This window comes from Nyctereutes procyonoides, unplaced genomic scaffold (genome assembly GCF_905146905.1).
Source record: "Nyctereutes procyonoides isolate TBG_1078 unplaced genomic scaffold, NYPRO_anot_genome, whole genome shotgun sequence".
Lineage (NCBI taxonomy): Eukaryota > Metazoa > Chordata > Mammalia > Carnivora > Canidae > Nyctereutes > Nyctereutes procyonoides.
The window spans coordinates 10,923,229-10,945,123 of NW_026575041.1; the positions used below are offsets into that span (position 1 = coordinate 10,923,229).

General features: G+C 37.6%; 1 protein-coding gene and 1 long non-coding RNA gene across 2 annotated transcripts in view; one reads left to right on the forward strand and one right to left on the reverse strand.

Moving 5' to 3' along the window:
- Positions 1 to 2,583, forward strand: part of LOC129506547 (uncharacterized) — a 65,509-nt gene extending 62,926 nt beyond the window's left edge. The window contains exon 3 of the long non-coding RNA XR_008663841.1: positions 2,475 to 2,583. This is a non-coding gene — a long non-coding RNA (uncharacterized LOC129506547). The remainder of the gene's footprint in view (positions 1 to 2,474) is intronic.
- Positions 2,584 to 4,688: 2,105 nt separating this feature from the next.
- The window catches only part of PRCP (prolylcarboxypeptidase), a 66,122-nt gene continuing 48,915 nt past the window's right edge, over positions 4,689 to 21,895 (reverse strand). Inside the window, exons 8-10 of the mRNA XM_055320537.1 lie at positions 16,041 to 16,205; positions 15,023 to 15,210; positions 4,689 to 5,428 (exon numbers count right to left, since the gene is read on the reverse strand). Of these exons, the coding sequence (XP_055176512.1) occupies positions 5,212 to 5,428; positions 15,023 to 15,210; positions 16,041 to 16,205 (570 nt within the window). The 3' untranslated portion in view covers positions 4,689 to 5,211. The remainder of the gene's footprint in view (positions 5,429 to 15,022; positions 15,211 to 16,040; positions 16,206 to 21,895) is intronic.

The window sequence follows — 21,895 nt, forward strand, 5'->3', positions numbered from 1 at the left end:
CCAGGACCCCCTGGAGTGGCCTTCTCCTTGGGTGTGGGCAGGCCCTAATTCACTGTCACTTTGGAGTTGAGGTATCTTTCTTTCTTTAGTTCCTGTATTCTAAATATTAGTACAAATAAACATTTTTACACAGAAAACAAACAAACAAAAACCTTGGGCAAGTAACTTCCACACTCCAGGCCTGAGCTTCTTATCAAAGGTGTCAGCCATGTTAAACATACATGCAGAACTAAGTGACCCAAGATTGAGTTTGCACTCTGCTACTGGAAGCTTCCAAACTCCTACCTCCATTATTAGATAACAAAATCTATTGGAACCAGCCCCTTCTTTGCATTTGAAAAATGGCTTCAGAGAAATCCATCCACTTGCATGTCTCTCTTTCTAGTGGTCTAGTTCCCAGCCAACCTCAAGACAGAGTTACATTCAGCCTCCTTGACAAAGAGTGCCCAGCTGACAGAGTGGGACAGGAAGCCAGGAACACACTCAGTTGAAGAGAGGGTAAATTAGGAAGTTTAAGTTCTAGAGTATTGAGTACTAAGACATTCCCTTTCCAAAATCTAGGGAGGCCTAGGGCAGGAGGTCACATGAGCACATCAGAGCTATAAAAAGGTGCTTGGCTATGGAGACAGATAGATAGAAAGCTTGGTCTTTCCACCCTGAAATGTATCTACTCATATAAATTTACAGAGGGCCTACTGAGACCTGGCTGCCAGACCCCATCCTAGATGCTGATTACTAGAAAGAGTAAGACATAGCTCCTGCTCTCAAGAGAACTTGGTCTTCCTAAAAAGACAGTGAGAACATTAAGCAAAATGCCACAATTTGGGATATGTGTACTAAGTTAGAGGTAGTCGGGGACCATTTTAAGGTACTAGAGATACAGAGATGAATAAAACAGACAATCCTTACCTTGGTGGAGTTTACAATGTAGCTAACATATTAAGTATGAACCTTGTTCTTTGAAAGCATAAATTAGGAAACCATTGATTGCCTTTAGGAAAACTGAGGAAGACTTTACAGTGGAAGTAATCAAGCTGACCTGGGCTTTGAAAGATGCACACAAGCTTGTCATTGAAAACATATTGGAGGGTAATGCTAGGAAATGAGTTTCAGAGGAAATTTAGACTGACTGAATGGTGGGGCATAAGGAAAGTAATAGGTGGCAAGTAAGAATGGGAAATGAGTGCAGAGAGGTAGATCTCAATTTAAGCCATGGTTATACCACAGCACAAGTGGTAGGTTGGCTAAGTGGAGCTATATGTACTACAGTTTTAGGAGGATTAAGATGTTTAGGGCTTAATGTATGGTAGGTACAATATAGTTAATGGCTTCTGAAGTTTCCTAAACATTAGTTCCTTGAATTAACATCCTTTGGTTACCATCTATTCACCATGCTTTTCCAGCCCAGACTGGATTCCAGATCTTTACATCCAACAGCCCTACTTGACAGCTAGCTCTACGTAGTTATATCAAATTTTTAACACTCAGCCTGACAAAACTGAACTGAACCCAGAGTCTTCCTACCAAACCTGGTCACCTTCTACCCTCTGATGCTCCCTGCCAGTGTATAGCACATCTATCCAAGTGCATAAACCAGAAATCATCTGCCCAACTCGTATCTCATAGAACACCACATCACCAAATTCCAGTAACATTTTTTACTAAATCTCTCTCAAATTCATCTACTTCTCATTGTCACTTCTACCAGCTTAGTCAAAGCCACCTTCTTCTCTAACTTGGAAAAATGGAAAAACGATGTGGTCTCTACATCACATGCTTGCTCCCTACAATGCATATTCCACTCTATAGCCAGCATGACCTTTTTAAATGAAATCTGTTCGTGTCACTCCCGACCTAGTACTATCCTTGATTTCTCATTCCTTATAATGACTCCTAATCATGGTCTACTTGAATGAACTTTCTCCCTGCTCAAGTATGCATATTCATCTTATGTCACTACCTCTGTGGTCTGCTATCCTACTGCAGTCGCCTGAACTTCTCCCTTTCCATCCTAAATAGTGGATCTTTGAAGCCATGGTTTTATGACCTCATTTCTCCTAAACACCTGAGAGTTATGAGCTTGTGAGGTAGTATACTTACAGGGGCCTGATACACCATGCTGGGAAGTCATCATGGGCCTTGTGCCAGCAGAGAAGCTCTGCAGAGAAAGAATGAAGCAACAACCATGGGAAGGAGAAGCTTTAGGCAGGGATCCCACACTCAGATGGAATCCGGCAGGGTAACATGAGTGAGGTAAATTGACAGGGCATGTCCTGTCTCAAGATATTCAAATTCAGAGTTCTTTCAACTGGTGGTTCTCAAAGTATGATTCCCCAGTATCACCTAGAAACTTGCGAGAAAGGCAACTTTCCAGGATCCATCCCCATGACATATTACAAATTCTGAGGTGATGCTCAGCAATCAGTGTTTTGTTGTTGTTGTTTTTTTAAAGATTTATCTATTTATTTATTCAGAGAGAGCGAAAGAGAGGCAGAGACACAGACAGAGAGAGAAGCAGGCTCCATGCAGGGAGCCCGACGTGGGACTCGATCCCAGGTCTCCAGGATCACACCCCAGGCTGCAGGCGGCGCTAAACCACTGCGCCACCGGGGCTGCCCAGCAATCAGTGTTTTAACAAGCCCTCCAGGTAACTCTGATGCTCATATACATTTTATACTGCTGGCCAAATTATAAAAATCTGAGGAACAAATCTCACCCACAGGATGGTGACCTCTGTTGAAAGTGAAATGAAACAAAAAGTAGCAGTCTTGATTTTTCATGACTTTCTAGAACCTGGTTTCACTCCTTCATGATTCCTAGTTTTATTCAAATCCTGGAGCTAGTCTTGCATAGTTTCAATAAATTCCCTCTTTCGTTTAAGTTAGTTTGGTAAGGTTTTGTTACTTATCCAAATAGAGATTTCACTCTGTCAAATTAAAAGACAACAGCAAAACAAAACAAAACCTGGATTCGAAGCCTGTTTCTACCAAAAATGAGAGTTGTAGCAAGTCCTGTCTCTCTGTGCCACAATGCCAAAACCTACGAAAGATGAGTTTGGACTGGATGATATCTGAGGTGCCCTTACCTTCTAATATACTAGACTAGACATTGATTCCTCTGGGTAATCTGATCCAGCGATTCCTTAAGAAAGGTTCCTATTTCCTTAGTTCTATCCATTGACTCCAGGCAGTTAAAGTAACAAAGATCAGAATAAAAACACTCCAATTCTTTATGTCTCTCTTTCCTGGTCTTTCAAAAGCATCATCTATTAATTAGAAATGCTTTAAAATAATAAGGCTTATCTCATGTTGCAATTCTTTTTCAATTTAAAACTAAATTCTAGCATATTATAATTAGGCTAACTTAAGGTTGCTGTCTGTAATGAAACATACATTGAAAAACATGTACATTAGACCAAATTATACTTGCATAAAAATATAGCAATTTTTAGCAGTATGTTTCCTCACAAAAATGTAACTCATCCAAACAACCAATATTAAATCAAATGGCAAAGTATTTTAAAGATTTTAAACAAGTATAAGGTTTCAAGGAAAATATCATAAAATCAATAGTACTGAAAATAAATAGTAAGCATCTCCTCTATTAAGCCCATAAATCCTGCATTATGTAACTTCTTAGCTGATAGAGAATAAAAACTAGTATTGTTTTGACCCTTAAATTCTCACTCCAGCAGACTTTTTTCTGATGCTGAAATGAAAATAGTGACCAAATGCTTTGATGGACAACTCATTACAATGAGAACTGAAGGCTTCCGAAACCAGACAAAGATTTTTTTCTGTATCTCCCAGATGCCGGGAAAGTAAAGGAAATACTTCAGTTTCCCACCCAAGAATGAACTCTGTATCTGTACTTAAAAAAAAAATAAATAAGTGCTTTCGAAATGAGTGAGCTCAAGGTACCATTTTTGAAAAGCAGGGAATGTTCCCAAGGCAAGGTGAAGAAAAAAAAAATTACTGAGAGAAAATAAACAAGGGGGAAGAAATCTTTCAACAGAGTAGAAACTGTTAGTCTCTCTCTGTGTCCCTGAAAGGTTTTGATCCAACCCTATTTGTTATCCTAGAAAAGCTCTTCTGAAGAAAGGTCTCAGTGTAAGAACTGCTTGAAAGAAGCCAACCCCTTGGAAATAGGAATGGCTCGGCCATTTATTAATGTCAAATATGCTGCCTGCATGAATTAGTCAGCTTCTCTTTTGGAAGCCAAACAGAAAAGTTCTCGCGCACCTGCTTCTTAGCACCCTGACACTTCTGACTTTAATGACAGCACTAACAACCACCAGAAAATAGAATTTAAAAAACAAAATGCTGAATATAACTACATTCTATCTTCTAAATAGTTGATTCATCAATTTTTAAAGGCTTCTCACTGATGTATCGTGACTGGTATATAAAAGCTTGCTCAGATGTAAAAGCAAAAGCAAAACAGAGCCATTCTCCTAAACTGGCAAAATGTAACCAAATTACCACAAAACTGACCTTAGGAACAAAGAGAAACAGAGCAGAAAAAGGCCAGATTACTTACTGGCAGTACCATAGTGGCAAATATCCCAGAACGGAGAAAAGCTGGCCAAGTAGAAGAGAGAAAATTAAAGGACTTTCCAAAACCAGCCAAGCCCAGTACACACAGCATTCCCAACAGCTGGAGTGAGCCTCAGAAGCAACACACAGGTATAAGGTCCAGCCTTATTCTTTATTTATAGCACAGTTCAAAGTCAAGTACAAAAGGAATGACTTCCATTTCCTGGATTGGCATCAGACATCCTTCCTACCAGCTGCAATTACATCATTTTAATCTATTTTCTGCTTTTCTTTCTTTGGGGGGGGGGGGATGGGGTGTAACAAATGGACCAAAGAGACTTAACCTCAAAATGAAGAGAAAGCTCTGCTTGCAGAGAAACAAAGGAGTAACTCTCCCTCTTGTGAAAGGCAGTCAAAAACTCTGCTCCAGTTATGAGGGCCATGGATGGTGTAGAAAAACTGTCACAAAGAGATTTTTCGTGGAGGTGGCGTGAAGATGGTGAGCACCTGGGATGTGTGATGGCTGCTGTCACCACCATCACCCTCTCTTCTATCTCAACCTTCACCCCACCAAATCTAATGACAAAAAAGGGAAAGTAATTACATGTAGAAAACCAAAGTGAATGGGAACATGGGTAGAATGAACATAAAAGAAACCAAAAATGATCAAAATTGCTCAGTGCTTCTTTCTCAGATTGGCATAGTAATCTTTGATCCACTGCTTCATGTGTCTAACTTCCAAGGAGCGGGCTAATAGCACAGCCGTGGGATCAAAGGCATTTCTGGCTCGGAGATCTAGATGATGGGCCCCTTCTGGGATGGTGATCGCAACTAAGGTGTCTGTGATATCCTTGGTTACTCCACCTCCTGACCAGGGGTCTAGTTCACCATTGCTAAGTGAGGGAAAGAAGAAAAAATAAGATTGTTAGTTTTTGATAACTACACCCAGATACGACAGGAAAAACCTATTACATGTATAACATCTTAAATTACAAGTTTATAACCTGGGGGATTTGATATGAGGATCTAATCTGTCATATAAAAAGCTGCTTCATGCTAGAGTTTTACAACATTTCTGCAGCTAAGTATACGAAACAAAATCAGAGAAGACTGAAGGTGGTACTCTATGAATCAACCAAACTGCTCTAGGACTTGGAATTTAGAAGCCTAATTTCAGTCCCAGCTTCATCACTCAAAAGTTATATGACACACAATGCATTAACAACACATGGCAATGATACATAGGTGTCCTTTAAAAGCTCCAGGCAATGTATATACATTTTGCTCTGTAATGAGCCAACATTGATACATTATTATTACCTTTATTACTAAAGTCCATAGTAAAATCCCCTGCATTTCACCTATTCCCTCTCCCTTTCCCCACCTACTATCTGATTCAGTTTCCTCATCGTAAAGTAGAGATAATAAGGCCGACCTCATAAGGTTGTTATAAGGGTTAAACCAGATAGTAGATGTGGATGTACTGAATAAGCACAAGTGTCAGGTACAGAGGAGTCCTTCAATTAATACTGATTTCCTTCTTTCCTAGGATGCAACTACCAGAATGATGAAAAAACTCCCATATTTAAAAATGCTATTTATCTCAGCTTTTAAAAAAAAACAACTGATTTTTCCCCCTCTTTAAATAATACTTCCCTCTTTATACACTACTTTTAAAAATAGGATGGTAGACCAGAAAAAATTCCCCCGAATCTGGAATCAGAAACTTTGGGCATTACTCAAAGATCTTCATTTTATATTATCTTTAAAGGTAAAGAAATGGTATTTTATTTGTCTTCTTGGCTGGTTCACACACCACCTCTCAGAATGATGTAAACAGGATCACTCATTAAAACTGGCTATTTAGTTTAGCTGCGTAAAAGCCCAATACTCCACTGATAGTATTCCTAACAATACTATTAACAGCTCTGTTGAGATTAACTCCCCCAAAAGTCACCCATGCAAAAATGTACAATTCAATGGTTTGTAATATGTTCTGAGCATGGTGGGCTCTTTCTTCCTTTATTTAAAGGCAGAAGATAAATTCCTATGTGAAATGTGCCCTCCCTTGTTGAAATGGTTATCTTCGTTCTTCTTGCTGGCTGTGTAGCTTGTGGACTGGTGTGTACATGAGAGCTCCCCTTTTAGGGCTTACAATCATTTTTTTTAAAAGATTTTATTTATTTATTAATGAGAGACACACAGAGAGAGGCAGAGACATAGGCAGAGGGAGAAGGAGGCTCCCTGCGGGGAGCCTGATGTGGGACTCGATCCCAGGACCCTAGGATCACGCCCTGACCTGAGCCAAAAACAGACACTTAACCAACTGAGCCACATTGGAGCCCAAAAAAACGTTTTGGCATTGGTGGGATAGAACTCACACCTCAGAAGAGACTGGAGCCTTAATCCAGCACCTTGGACTGCTCGGCCATGCCACTGCCTAAACACCCCAAACCAAGGGTAGTTTCCTCTTAGCACAAGAGGGCCCCTTTCCCCTGCCTGCCTTTCTTCTAACTATCCTCCATTAATATGAGGGTTCCAATTTCTCTAAATCCTTGCCAATACTTATCTTTTTGATTATAGCCATCCTATGTGGGTGTGAAATGGAATCTCATTTTGGTTTTGATTTGAATTTCCCAAATGACTGAAAGTACTGGGAACTTTTTCATGTGCTGAATGGCCAGGTGTATATCTTATTTGAAAAAATATCTATTCAGATCCTTGAACATTTTTAAATTAGTTATCAACTAAATTCATTTGATCAACTTTGAGTTAATTTTTTTGTATAATTATGAAATAGGGATCCAACTTCTTTCTTTTGCTTGTAAAAATCCTTTTTTGCCAGCATCATTTCTTGAAAAAAAGCTATTCTTTCCCCAATAAATTGCCCTGCCCCTTGTGGAAAATCAATTAACCATACACATAACAAGAGTTGATTTCCGGACTACCAATTCTCTTTGAAAGATCTGTATGTCTTTCTTTATCATAGTATTGTAATACATTGATTATGGTAGCTTTGTAGTAAGTTTGACAACAGGATGTATGAGTTCTTCTTCAAATTTGTTTTTCCTTTTTTAATACTGTTTTGGCTACTGTGGGCCCCCTACATTTTTATATGATCAGCCTGTCAATTGATGTGAAAAAAAATCAGCTGAGATTTTGATAGAGATTATACAGAATTTGTAGATCAATTTCTGGAATATTAATACCTTACTAATATTATCTCTTACACAAGAAAATGAGGATGCCTTTCCATTTTTTTAGATCTTTAATTTTTTCCAATGTTTTGTAGTTTTCAGTATATAAGTCTTACACTTCTTATGTTTTTCCTAAGTATTTTATTTTTGATGCTATTGTAAATCAAATTGCTTCCTAGCATTATTAACCCCACACCTACATAGAGTAATTTAGAGTTTACAAGGCTTTCACATTTGACTATTATAACAACTCTGTGAGGTAGGTTTAATTACAGCTCTTTTATAGATGAGAAAACTAGTGTCCAGAGAAATTAAAAGACTTGCCCAAGTCACTCAGCTAGAAATGGCAAATCTGAGATACAAACTCAGGCCTTATAACCCCAGTCCAATGCTCAATCTTACATTACATTGCATTTCATGGACACAATTTGGAAATCAACAGCACATATCCTCTTGATTTGTGTGGTGCAGAGTAGGAGAGCATAAACTTTGGGATCAGACACATTTGGGTTCCATTTCTAGGTCTGCCTCTCAGCTTCCTAATCTCATGGAAGTTAAAAGATTCCTCAAAATAAAATAAAGACTGAAATACCTGGATTTAAGAACATGGCAACTATTAGATCATTTTCCCCTGGTACTGTATCTCTTGGTATATCTTTATCTACATAATCACTTGACATACGATATGTTACAAAACATTTTTATGTGCATTCTGACGTTTCACGACATTTGTTTCATGTACATCTCATTTTGCTGATATTGGTACAAAGCCCAAATAACAAATCTTCAGGGTCACATTATCAGATATATGAAATGGTTCCCATAATTTGCATAATCATTTTTAAAAGTTTCATCTATAAGATGAAGATAAGAGATGACTATCAAATAATATCTTTAGCGAGGACCTTTCTCCTAAACTACTTGACATTTTTACATGGAAATCTAATTAGACATCTCAAATGTACTAGGTCTAAAAAAGAGCTCTTAATACTCCTCAACTCTCAATCAGCCCTCCCACTATCTTCCCAATATTTGTCAAAGGCAACCCTATCCTTCTTCTAGTCGATTAGGCCAAAAAGTTTGATGTCACTCTTGAATCTCTTTCTTTCACACCCTATCTATCACCAATTCCTGTCAGTTAAATCTTCAAGAATATAGATAGAACTTCCAACACTTCTCACCACCTCCACTGCCACCACTCTGGCCCAAATTACCATTACCTTTAACCTAAATAGCTCTTTAACTGATCTTCCAGCTTTTACTCTTATCTCCGGGCTTAGAGCATCCAATTTGATCCAGTTAAAACCTGAATTAGATTATGTCACTTCTCTACTCAAAACTCTGAGTTTTCCCATTTCATTCAGACTAAAAGCCAAAATCTTTACTAGGACCTATAGGTCTCTGTATCATCTAGGCCCTCGGTGGCTTCTAAGTTTATCTTGTGCTACTCTCTCCCTCATCAGTTCCACTCCAACCACACTGACCTTCTTACTATAGCCAGGACATTTATCTCTATAGGCCTTTGCCTTTGCTTACTCCTTGGTTTGGAATGTTCTTACCCCCCCAACCCTATGGCTACCTCCTTCCTCCAGATCATTTTTCCAGTGCTCCCCCTTGGTGAGGTCTTCCTTGATAATTCTCATCTTAAATTGCAAACCTTGGGCAGCCCGGGTGGCTCAGTGGTTTAGCACCACCTTCAGCCCAGGGCCTGATCCTGGAGACCAGGGATCTAGTCCCGCGTCGGGCTCCCTGCATGGAGCCTGCTTTCCTGTCTGCCTCTCTCTCTCTCTCTCTCTCTCTCTCTCTCTCTCTCTCTCTGTCTCTCATGAATAGATATATAAAATCTTTTTAAAAAAAAATTTTTATTTTTAAAAATTTTAAATAAAATTTTATTTTTATTTTTAAAAATTCTAAATAAAATTTTTATTTTATTTTTTTAAAAAAATAAATAAAATTGCAAACCTTGGGGTGCCTGGCTGGCTCAATTGGAGGAGCATGTGACTCTTAATCTCCGGGTCATGGGTTCAAGCCCCACACGTTGGGTGTAGAGATTACTTGAATAAATAAAAGAAATAAAATACAATTGCAAATCTTTTCCTTTCTCCCAACATTTCATGGCTTCTTTCCTGGTTTATTTTTCATTCTTAGCACTTAGCTCCTCTTAACATATTTATAGGTACTATCTTTACCTATTTCTCCACCTAGAACTCCATGATGGCAGGGACTTTGTCTCATTTGTTTATCATTATATCTACAGTGCCTAGAACCAGGCCTGGCACATGGTAGGAGCCAAATATTTACTGAACGAAGGAAAAAAATCTAAGTGTCTAGTTGTCTGAGCCTTGTACTAAATGCTCTACAAAGAGATATATAAATATATATATGCAAGTTCAGGAACATGAAATCACTTTAGTGGGAAACCCCACTTTACATGGGAAACCAGTTAATATAAGTGATTAATAAAAATAAAGAGAAACTGACCTTCAGCTGTGTATAAGTAGTGGCAAGAACAATTAACTAAGATCTAAGTTATATACCCTTAGCAGCCCATGACCTTGGGTAAGTCATCTAACCTCTGTGAACCTTAATTCCCATATGTATTATGAAGAAAAACAAAAATTTTTTAAAGGATTTATTTATTTATTTTAGAGAGAAGAGAGGAAGACAGCACAGCAGCAGGGAGGGGCAGACAGAGAGAGAGAAACTCCAGCAGGGTCCTCTCTCAACCCAGACACCATCATGGGCCTCAATCCCTTGACCCATGAAATTATGACCTAAGCTGAAAACCAAGAGTCAGATGCCTAACCAACTGGGCCACCCAGGCACTCTCACAAAAATTTTTTTCAAGAAAAGATAATGCTCCTACCTCACAGATATTGTGAAATTCAAGTTCAATAATAATGTGACAATAAAGTATAAACTATAAAATACTACACAAATGTGCAGTATTATTATAATTATTATTATCATATTCTGTAAGCATGAGAAGTGTTAATACTTCTGAGAGGTTAATGAATTATGAAAAGGGATGTAAAGGCAGGTCTCCTAGAAATTTGGCCAGAAAAGGAATGTGATCAACATTTTCCAGGTAAATATACAAACTAAATGAGAAAATAAGCACACACGCACGCGCGCACACACACACGTTTATGCTTGAAATACAATTTTAAACTTCCTGTTCTAGGGGCACCTTTGTGGTTCAGTTAGTTTAGCATCTGACTCTGGGTTTTGGCTCAGGTCATGATCTCATGGGTCCTGGGATTGAGCCTACCATGGGCCCCATGCTCAGCAGGGAGTATGCTTTAAGATTCTCTCCCTCTGCCCCTCACCCACTGGCATGCTCACTCTGTCTCTCTCTTTCTCAAATAAATAAATCTTAAAAAAAAATCCTGTTCTATTCTCATCACATCTCTCTTTAAAAACAAAATGAATTCAACTGCAACTTAATAACATCATTCTTGGGGGAAAAAACACTCCAAATTTTGTTAAAAACAAAAAGGATAACTCCTATGCAAAATACAGCCTTAGTTTTCAACTACCAGATAAATTCTTATAGTAAACTACACAAGGGGTTAATTCTCTTAAGTGAACAAATAGCCTTTATCATTATTCCAATTTGACAGGACCAACCCAGATAGGAAACTCTCCATTATTTGCAAAACAAAAAAGCCATCCCAACAGCCACATAATAAGCAAACTGCATTTGATTTAAAAGGTCATCTGAATCAGCCCAGTGGCTTAGCAACAGTGTTTAGAGTTGCTGAGAGACCTAAGATGCACATGGACTTGAATTTTTTGGTCCTAGACACGTGAAAGCTAAACCAGCCACTGGGACATTTACCAAAAAAAAAAAAAAAAAAAAAATACTGGCTTTCACGAGAGAGTCAAGATGCCTGGATAAAATTCCCAACAGTGAGCTTCTAATCACTGGCAACAATTAATTTGCCTGAGAAATGATATTAAACTAATCAGCTCTTCAGGGACTCCCTTTAGGATTTATATTTAAATAAATAAGCATGACCACTGGTAAGATAACTTCTTACCAGTTGAGACTGGGAGAAAAATAAATCCTTCTAACAAAACAGCTGCAGAATAAGAAAATTACTGAAATGGAATGATTAATGGCCACTATTTATTAAGTACTCATTCATTCAAAAAATGTTTACTGAGTGCATACAATGCATTCAACAATGAACGGACAAAATCTCTGTCCTCATGGTGCTTACTTCCATGATAATCTATTTACTCATTAAAGTAACCCTGTTTGGTAGTCATTACCTCTAACTTCTACAAATTAGCAATTTGCTTGGGGCTATCCAGCTAACTTGGTCTACCTGACTTCAAAGCCCAAGCTTTTAATTTTTTTTTAAAATTTTATTTATTCATGAAAGAAAGAGAGAGGCAGAGACACAGACAGAGGGAAAAGCAGGCCCCATGCAGGGAGCCCGATGTGGGACTCAATCCCGGGTCTCCAGGATCAGGCCCCAGGCTGAGCCACCAGGGCTGCCCCCATGCTTTTAATCTAACTGACAAATCTCCTATCCCATTCAGAAAAGTAGTCACAACTGGATTTGTGTGAGATGACCTAAGGAGAGAAGCATGGACATAAAGATACTTTCCACTTGGTTCCTTGAACATTTTCTTACTCATCAGCGAAAAACTTTTTCTAGCTGGTAGCCACTAAGTAGACAGAACAGCAACACCTAAGGCTGTCTCTTTACTTTGGGAATGTGTTTTCTTCAGAAAAGCAGGTAAACTTTGAATTTTTTAATAACTTTAAAATATTTACAATGGTTTTCTCACCTAGCAGCATAAAGATTTTTTAAAAGTAGACTTTAAAAGATAAACCAGGATCTTCCATAGTCCTGCCTTTAAACTTTCATATGCCTGTGAAGCCTTTCTAATAAGCTTTGTATTTCATTCCTTGTTTTTTATGAACACATATATTTCTTGGGCATCCAATATGTGTCAATACTGGAGCAAGTATTAAGGGCACAGATATGATTAAGACAAAGTCTCTGCCATTAAGAAGTTTGCAATCTCATGGAGGAGACAGAAACACAAATAGATAATTTCCACACAGAGTGCTAAGTGCTATTCACAGGTCTAGGGGAGCTAAGAGGGTAAGGGGAATCTAACCTCTCTGGAGGACTCAGGGAAGAGTTCTTAGAGGACTCCTGAGTCTTAAGAAAGGAAGAAAAAGAGGAAAGGCCTGAGTCTTAAGAAAGGAAGAAAAAGAGGAAGGGAAAGGACATACAAAGACAAACAGTTTCCTGTAGCTGGGACATAAATACAAGGCAGAGAGTATATTTCCATTTATTCATTCAAAAAAAGTTTTTGAGCATATATGTTTGTCAAATCTGGGTCAAATACTTCCTTGGGTTAACTCTTAAGCATCATACAACACTGTGGGGTGAGTGGTATCATTATAGCATTTTACAGAAAAGAAGACTGAGGATCGAAGAGCTTAAGTAATTTTATTTAAAACAGCCGACTGGACCTTTCAACAGTTCAGTTAGAAACTCCCTCCTTAATACTGAATTAAAACTTTCTAACACTAAACTATAATTTCCATCTGTTGGCTTTAGTTCTATTCCCAAAACTTTTCTCACAAAATCTGCCCCATTCCTCAGTGATGATGATTTAGATAGCCTCAGCAAAATAATATAAAAGGGCAAACAGATAAAATATTCATCTATAATGGTTGAATCTAATAAAAAATGACAATGTATTTAACCAAAACTCCTATTAAAACCTTTATACAAGGATTTAAAGACTCTACAGATCAACTTGGACTTTAGCTTTACAAGGTCAAAGCAAGGAAGGATGAGCTTAAAGTATCAGCATGCTACAGAAATTCATTTAAATACTAAATGGAGATAAATTACCAAAGAAAAACAAAAAAAATTGACAAAGTCCTTCTTTTGAAGGAACAAAAATGAACCTAGAGATCCAAAGTTGTGTTTAAGCCTTTTATACTAGGTCCCTTCATGCTTTCCTGATTTCACACACCCTACTTTGGCAGTTTCCTTAGGTAATCTATACTTAGATCTATTTGCTCAACCATTACTTTAAAAGGCTGATCTGAGGAGTAGGTTGATTTGAAGAATCCTCCTGAGAACAAGAAACACAACTTAAAGAAATTAAACAAAAGAATCTTTAAATTTTCCATGAAAGTGTTTCACCTTTTATTTGGGGCAAGTATCCTGCTGGGTGAGCAAACAGCATGCATCTAATAAGACAGAAGCTCTTTTGCAAATTGGGCAGTGTCACCAGCCTAAATACAGAGAATGATCCTTCAAAACAGCACTACTCACTCCTAAAAGCTACCAGCCATGTGCAGAAGGCCAAATTTGACCCTCATTTTAAAGACTTGTAAAAGAATGACATTTACAGTTTAAACAATGGCTGCAGGTTAAGAGGTATGTACACTATCTCTCTACTATTTAGATTTGGGGAAATTTTTGAGTAATTGGTTGTTATCTTAATAGCTGACCAAACCAAAATATGGAAATTTTAAAATCACAATCAGATACACAAAGGAGTCTATTTAATTAACTTTGATATGAGTCCAAACCAAATATATCCCTTCTAAAGAAACAGTGTAACATAGAAGAACAAACACAGGTTTTGTAGTCAGACAAGCCAAGGTTGAAATCTGGCTTTATCACTTAGTAACTATAACAAAGCTAGATGAGGTTTGGCAAGTGACTGAACACAGTGACCTTCACTTTCCTTCTCAGTGAAAAAGGGACTATAACAACTATTTCATAGGACTGTTGTGAGGATTCAATTAGGCAATTTATTTAAAGTGTCTCATATAGTGCCTGAAACAGAACAGAATAGGCACCTCAAAAGTGTTTGTTGAGGGGCACGTGGGTGTCTCAGTTGATTAAGCGTCTGCCTTCAGCTCAGGTCATGATCCCAGGGTCCTGGGATCAAGTCTCATATCAGGCTTCCCACAGGGGGCCTGCTTCTTCCTCTGTCTCTGCCTCTCTCTGTGTCTCTCATGAATAAATAAATAAAATCTTTTAAAAAAATAATAACACAAATTGAGAGCAGCAGATGATGCTCCATTTTGTGCTAGCATTGTTTCATAAATGATTTAAATTTTGTTACTGTTATTGTTTTTAAGCCTTTTAAGCACGTTGGTAATAGAGTATAAAATCTATCTCTTGTGTAGCATCCTCTGTCTTTCAAGGAAAAACATGATGGATAGCACTACTGCATTCTATATTATTGTCAGCATGCATCAGTAAAATGTCAGTAAAACTGTCAGTAAAAACTCACCTAAAAATGATGTTTGTGTGTGCACTTATGTTTTTGCCTCCATATGTAGTAATGATCCAGGCAGGCCTCGGTCTCACACCCCACTGTTTAAAACAGTCATCAGAAAATTCCCTCAAGTTCCATGAGTGAGGTTCAAACATGTCATCAATACCATTAGTACAAAAAGGCATGACCATTTCTGTGCAGGCCTTAAAAAAGGAAATCAAAAGAGAATCCAATAAGAAAATGAGGCACAAAGAGTTAAATAAGTTATCCAAAGTCATACAGCTAGTAGTAGCAAAGCTAGGGCTTGAACTTAGGTGATTTGGCTTCAGAGCCCCTGATCTTTATCTCTGTCATACCACCTCTCATTATTCCTGGAAAGACTCAGTTGAGAAGTTACAAAAATTAGGGCTATATATTCTTCCTTTTTAAACTGCTTTCTTTTGCACTTATTATCATAATGAATCATCAAAACAATTCTGGAGGCAAAGTATTTTTTATTATTATTAGTCTCATACAGATGAAAGAATAGAGGCTAAGAGAGAATCAAATTAGACTCCTCTTCTTTTCTGCATACATAAAATACTTCCTTTTTGGACTTACCAAGATCTATTGTAATATAAATAGTTTTTTCAATGAACTATATTTGAAGGTGAGATCATGTCTTATTTACCTTTGTATCTTCAGAGCCTAGAATGTTGTCTGGCATGTGGTAAGTACCCAGAATATATTTGGTGATGCTAAATACAGGAAGGAAGGAAGGAAGGAAGGAAGGAAGGAAGGAAGGAAGGAAGGAAGGAAGGAAGGAAGGAAGGAAGGAAGGAAGGAAGAAAGAAAGGAAGGAAGGAAGGAAACGAACAAAAGGAGGGAGGGAAGGAACAAATGAACGAACGAACGAACTTATCCACGGTTCACAGTGTAAGACAATGGAGACCATATTTGGATCCAGGTTGGTGACAAAATCTTGTGAACTCTGTCACAGTATAACCATATCAGTGAAAAATAAGTTCCACTTGAGGAAATGATACATGCTTACCTGATAGCTCCACCCCTGGGTTCCCAGACTGCTAGTTGTTGTCTCTGATACATTGAGGCAGCTGGCCTGGCCTGAATAATTGTAATATACATTCAGAGCTTGGAAAATATTCTGCAGAAGCTGTGCATCAGGTACGTTGGGATTTCTCAAATACTGGCACACTACCTGTCATTTCAAAAGGACATAAAGGAAGAGTCAGAATATATTTATAAAATCATGATTTTTAATGAAACAAAGAAGAAATATGATTTTGATTTGTCTATAAAACAATCTTAAACATCTAACAGCATTGCTTGACAATTTTTATCTCGAGTATTATCCTGTTCATAAATGAATAAACCATCATTCTCTAAGTATAAAATTTAAATTACTCTTAGCTATAGAAATAAACAGTCATTTGCATGGTGTGCAAAATCCTCCACACCTACCACTGTAGCTTCCTCCCTTGTTTCAGTCTAGCAAAATCATTCCCACCACACCAGGCTCTTTCTCTCCTCTTTGCCTTTATTCACCCTGAAATACCCTTTTCCCACTCTCCCACTCCATTAATGTCTGGCAAACACCAATTCATTTTCTATAATACTTAGCTTAAGTATCACCTCCTCTGTGAGGCTATCATTAGCTATGCCCTCAAGTTGCAAAGAACTAGATCACTCCCTTTGTGCTTCTACTTATAACCTATACTTGTTTCTAGCAGAGCCCCTATAACACTGCACTGTATTCATTTGATTCCAGAACATCTCACTCAGCACTTAGCAAGGTATCTGACACCTAAATGCTAACTAAATGAATAAATACATTTTTGTGAAAATGCAAAATTTATAAAATTTCTTATGGAAAAACTATATCAAACTCCAATCTCTGTGGTATGATAAGAAGCATACCAGGTAGTACCCTAGATTCCAAATATTCTTATTACTGAACTATAATTAGCACCTGAAATTCTAGTACTTAAAAATCACACAATACTCAGGGTCGGGAGTAAAGCAGGAATGACTAGACAGGGGTTGGGGAACTTTTAAGGGAAGAAAAATATTCAATATCTTCACAGAGGTCTGGGTAATACAACAAACAGTCCACTTGGAATTTGTCTAATTAACTGTATATAAATTTTATATTAAAAACAGAATCATACAGGGGATCCCTGGGTGGCTCAGCGGTCTAGTGCCTGCCTTCAGCCCAGCCCAGGGTGTGATCCTGGAGTCCCGGGATCGTGTTCCACATCAGGCTCCCTGCATGGAGCCTGCTACTTCCCCTGCCTATGTCTCTGCCTATCTCTCTCTCTCTCTCTGCGTGTCTCTCATGAATAAATAAATTAAATTAAATCTTTAAAAAAAAAGAATCATACAAATAATAAACTCTAGTTAATGATGATAAAGAAGAAGTACACTAATGTCTGCAACTCACTGAAATGCATTTAAAAGGTAAAATGGAATGAAGGATAGAAAAATGGCTAGGCAAATATATATGTGCTAAATCAAATACAGCAAAATGCTTTTCTAGAATTTAAGTGGTATTTTTATGGGTGTTCACTGTCCAATTATTTCAGTGTTTCTGTATTTGAAATTTTTCACAATAAAATATTGGGGAAAAATCACAGGCTATGGAATCAGAGTAGAAAAACAACAATAGCTACTAATTACTAAGTTCTGGGTTTACAATCATTATATCATACATTCCTCAAACAATCTTATCAGATATATTATTGTCCACTATTTTACACAGAGAAATTGAATCTTAGGTTAAATCACTTTATTTAAGGTCATCCAGCTGGTAAATGTTAAGATCTAGATACAACTACAGATCTCTCTAGTTCTGAAAGATACATCTTATCCATTACGCTACACAACCTAAAAAGCATTCCTTGTAAAACTGCAAATAGCCTCAATGGCAAGGAAAACACATTTATTAAGTTTGCATCCTCTATTAACACCTTGACATGAAGTCAGTGATTTGGTCCTTTCTCCTCTCATATGGAAAAGATTGTATACAGCAGGCAAGTTCTGATTAAGAGAGAGAGAGAGAGAGAGAGAGAGAGAGAGAGAGAGAGAGAGATGTCCAGAGAAGAAAGAGCCAGGAAAGAAAGAGTCTAGTTACCCTACTTCAGGGAGAGACTCTGGGCAGCAGAAGCCACAAGGCCTGGGCTGGGGACGTGCTCCCACTCAGGAAAGAAGGACACTGAGAAAGGAAGTGAACAGCAGAAAGCAAACCATCACAGTTCTGCTTAGGACCAGTTTCCAGCAACACCTTTCTGAAAAAGAAAAAAAAAAAAAAAAAGGAAATGTGAAAAGGCAGAAGAAATGAATCAGGGAAAATTCAATGCCCCTCCCCAAACGCATTTAGCACAAAAATATTTCTGTACTTTGTGAAAAATAGTTTCATAGTCAAATAATTTTAAGAAATGTTGTATCTGCAAATGTGAACAATTTAACTTGACTGCAGGATTCCTCAGAGCCTTTAACATGCTCAATGTGGCTTTTCAAAAGGGAGACAGAGTTTTATAGTGAAAGAAAAGTCAGAAATTAAGGTGTCCAAAGAACTTGGATATACCTTAAAAAGTAACAGAGAGGTCATAAGAATAAGATACACCTGAAAAGGTGTACATAAAGAAACAGAATTGAGCAAGCCTATCAAACCTAAAGGAGTAAGAAAATGTAAGCTGAAGAAAAAAAGGCAAAAAACAGTGTTTTCTGACAACTTTCAATTATTCATGGTAAGTCAAAAAATACCTAACATTTGCATAGCACCTTTCTCAGAAAATGTTCCTAAGAAATACTCAAGAAAATATGGAAATTAAGGACCAATCACAGAATTTGTTAAACTACTAATTCCCAACAGTTGATCAGCATTCCTTCTTTACTGTGGACATTTACAGTGGACTCTGCTCTTTCCAATTGCAACATAAAACTATGGAATGGATCCATGGGATGCATAGAAAAGCATTATGTTCAAGCACAGCTAGATAGATGAGGCGGGGTGACAATGTAAGCTGGGCAGGAGGAAACGGGGAGTGCTGACGAGCAATAACAAACAAGTGGCTTAAAACTCTGGAAAAGAACAGTAGCAAGTTAAGTGTGACTCACATGCTGGCATCAGATCCCTCTCAGAGCTAGAACACTAGGCCTCTGTCAGGCAAAGAAAAGGAGTCCCCATGAATAGCCATCTCTGCAAACAGCAGTTACTGTCACTCCTTAAAAGACACGAGCATGGCTGGGGACCGGCACCGGCTGACAATACTTGGGTTTCTGCAGCCCCAGTTACACAGAGAGAACATCATGGTCAGAAACTTGGCGTCTGCTAATAGAGATTCTGTGTCCAGATTAAGGCCACTCCTGGATCTACTGTCCTCTGTGAGGTCAGGGCTCCCTTGGAGTACTGGGTTCAGTTCTGAGCATCACACTCTAAGAAGGACAATGATCAACATGAGAAAATCCAGAGGGGAGCAAGTAGGATGGGGAGTTGAGGAAAAGTTGAAGCAATCCTACAATTCCTCATTTGTATCATTCCTAATCTTTCATACTACAAAAGGCTACAATAAACAGATAAACCCTGGGGCTATATCTTAACATATACTCTTGTTTTCTTAAGATAACTGATTCAAAGTAAATAAACATTTTTTAAAAGATTTTATTTATTTGAGAGAGAGGGTAAGAGTGAAAGTGAGAGAGAGCGTGGCGCGCGCGCGCGTGCACAAACAGGTGGAGGAGGGGCAGAGGGAGAAGCAGACTCTGCTAAGCAGGGAGTTGGGAGGAGGAGCTCCATCTCAGGACCTCAGGAGCATGAACTGAGCTGAAGGCAGATGCTAAACCAACTGAACAACCCAGGTGCCCTGGGAAAGAAAAAATTTTAAGGCCTTTGCTACATCCTGTCAAGCAAGGATGACAGAAGAAAGAAAGTACCAATTTATAATTCTACTGGTACACTAGATAATAGAAGGCCTAAAAAAAAATCACTTAAAATTTTTTGGTAAAATATTTACAAATTTACTAAGAGAATTTTATTATTTTAGTGCTTCTAGAGTTCCCTTCTAACGCAAAACTTCTGTGAGTCCAAGCATCATCCTCTAGCATAAGGAACACAATCTCTACATATTTCTATATAGTTTAACAATTAGGGTTGCCAACTACTTCCATTCAAAATACCACTCATGTACCTCTGTACTATATTTTCTATTCATTTTGTGGACACAATCAAATTAGCTTCTTCTAAACAATTTCTACACAAGGTATAGCATTTCTACTTAAGCCATAAATTCACTGATAGGAGGGTATCGGGACTGAGGCTGCTAGTACAACTACTGAATACCCCTTAAGCTCAGGTACCTTCCCTACAATGACCCAGGGAAAACATACAATGGCCATCCCCAAATCACAAAGGCAAAAAAAAAAAAAAAACCTTGGCAAGGTCTGGCTAGCGATAAACAGTCTGAAAACTACAAATATAAGTTCTAAACCGAGACTTTTGCCACAAAGTCCTGGTAAAACACTGTTCCTCTATTATTATACAACAACAATAATAGCTATTGTTAATATCATATAACTAGTATCAATTTAGTGCTTACTATACACTATTACATTCTCATTATGAACCTAATAAGCATTACAATTACTATATCCCCACTTTGCGGATGAGGAAACTAAAGCACAGAGAGGTTAAGAAACCTGCCCAAAGTTATACAGCCAGGAAGTGGCAGAGCTGGGATTTAATTAAATGCAAGACTCACTCTAGAGCTTCCATTTGTAATAACCAACACTACACATACCCAACTTCAAAGTTGTAGTATTAGAGAAAAATAACACAAACAGTGCCTAAATATACCTGTAGTCTTATGCTTAATTTTTTAAGCAAAATTTTTTATTCTTAGACTATCTTTATATTTTTCTAAGTTTATTTTAGGTAAAAATTCTAATAAAAGGGATTCTGTGGCAATATAAAAGTCACATAACTTTTTAAATATGTAACAAAAAAAGAAAACTGTAAAATAGAGTAATTAATATGAGGCTCAACAATCAACATATGAAATACTTAATTTACTTTCTATTTCCTAGAACAAAGGTGAATGCCCAGGAAAAACTTAAAAAGAGCATTATAAGTCCATTTTAATAATTCTGGTTTTCTTTTTTTTTCTTTTTCTTTTTTTAATAATTCTGGTTTTAAAGAGTATAGAACTAGATAGAACATTCCAATCTTAGTACCAAACTAATTACTTTTGCACCCAAATATTTAGATTCTGCCCTTTGACCCCACATACACTACAGAAAGTAAAGATAATGATTTGTTTAAAAGCTTTATGTGTCCCCTTACCTATAAAAATAAGCATTTGAATAAGAGAAAGATAAAGGGGGCAAAGAAATTTTTTTAAAAGGAAAGAAAGAAGATGGGTTAAAAAAAAAAAAAAAGACCAACCTCCTCTCAGAAAGTATGGTCCATCCACATTAGAGAAAGGATTAAGCAGATACATTCAGCTTTTCTAACAGATTTTCTTTCTCTAAGGCTTCAATACCCCTCTCACACTCACAGATAATCACATTAGTTTTGTCATTAAAAGCTCTCTTTTCATAGAATGCACCTAAACCGCTTAAACCACCCAGAGAGGTCGCATACATTATCAAACACCAAGACAAACGGAAGAGATTTTCCATCTTATGTCTTATTATTTCACTGTATCTATCTGCATGCTCAGAAGGCTAAGCCAAAAGATTTGGTGAGTTATCAGCTAAAAACTTATTCAAAATAAACAACCTCTATAGTATCCTTAAAAACTGCTCTTTAAACTGAGAAGAGACCTGGTAGTTTTTAATGCTGTCAGAGTAGTCAAATGACAGAGAGGTTTTTCTATTTCCCTTTTCTCTTCT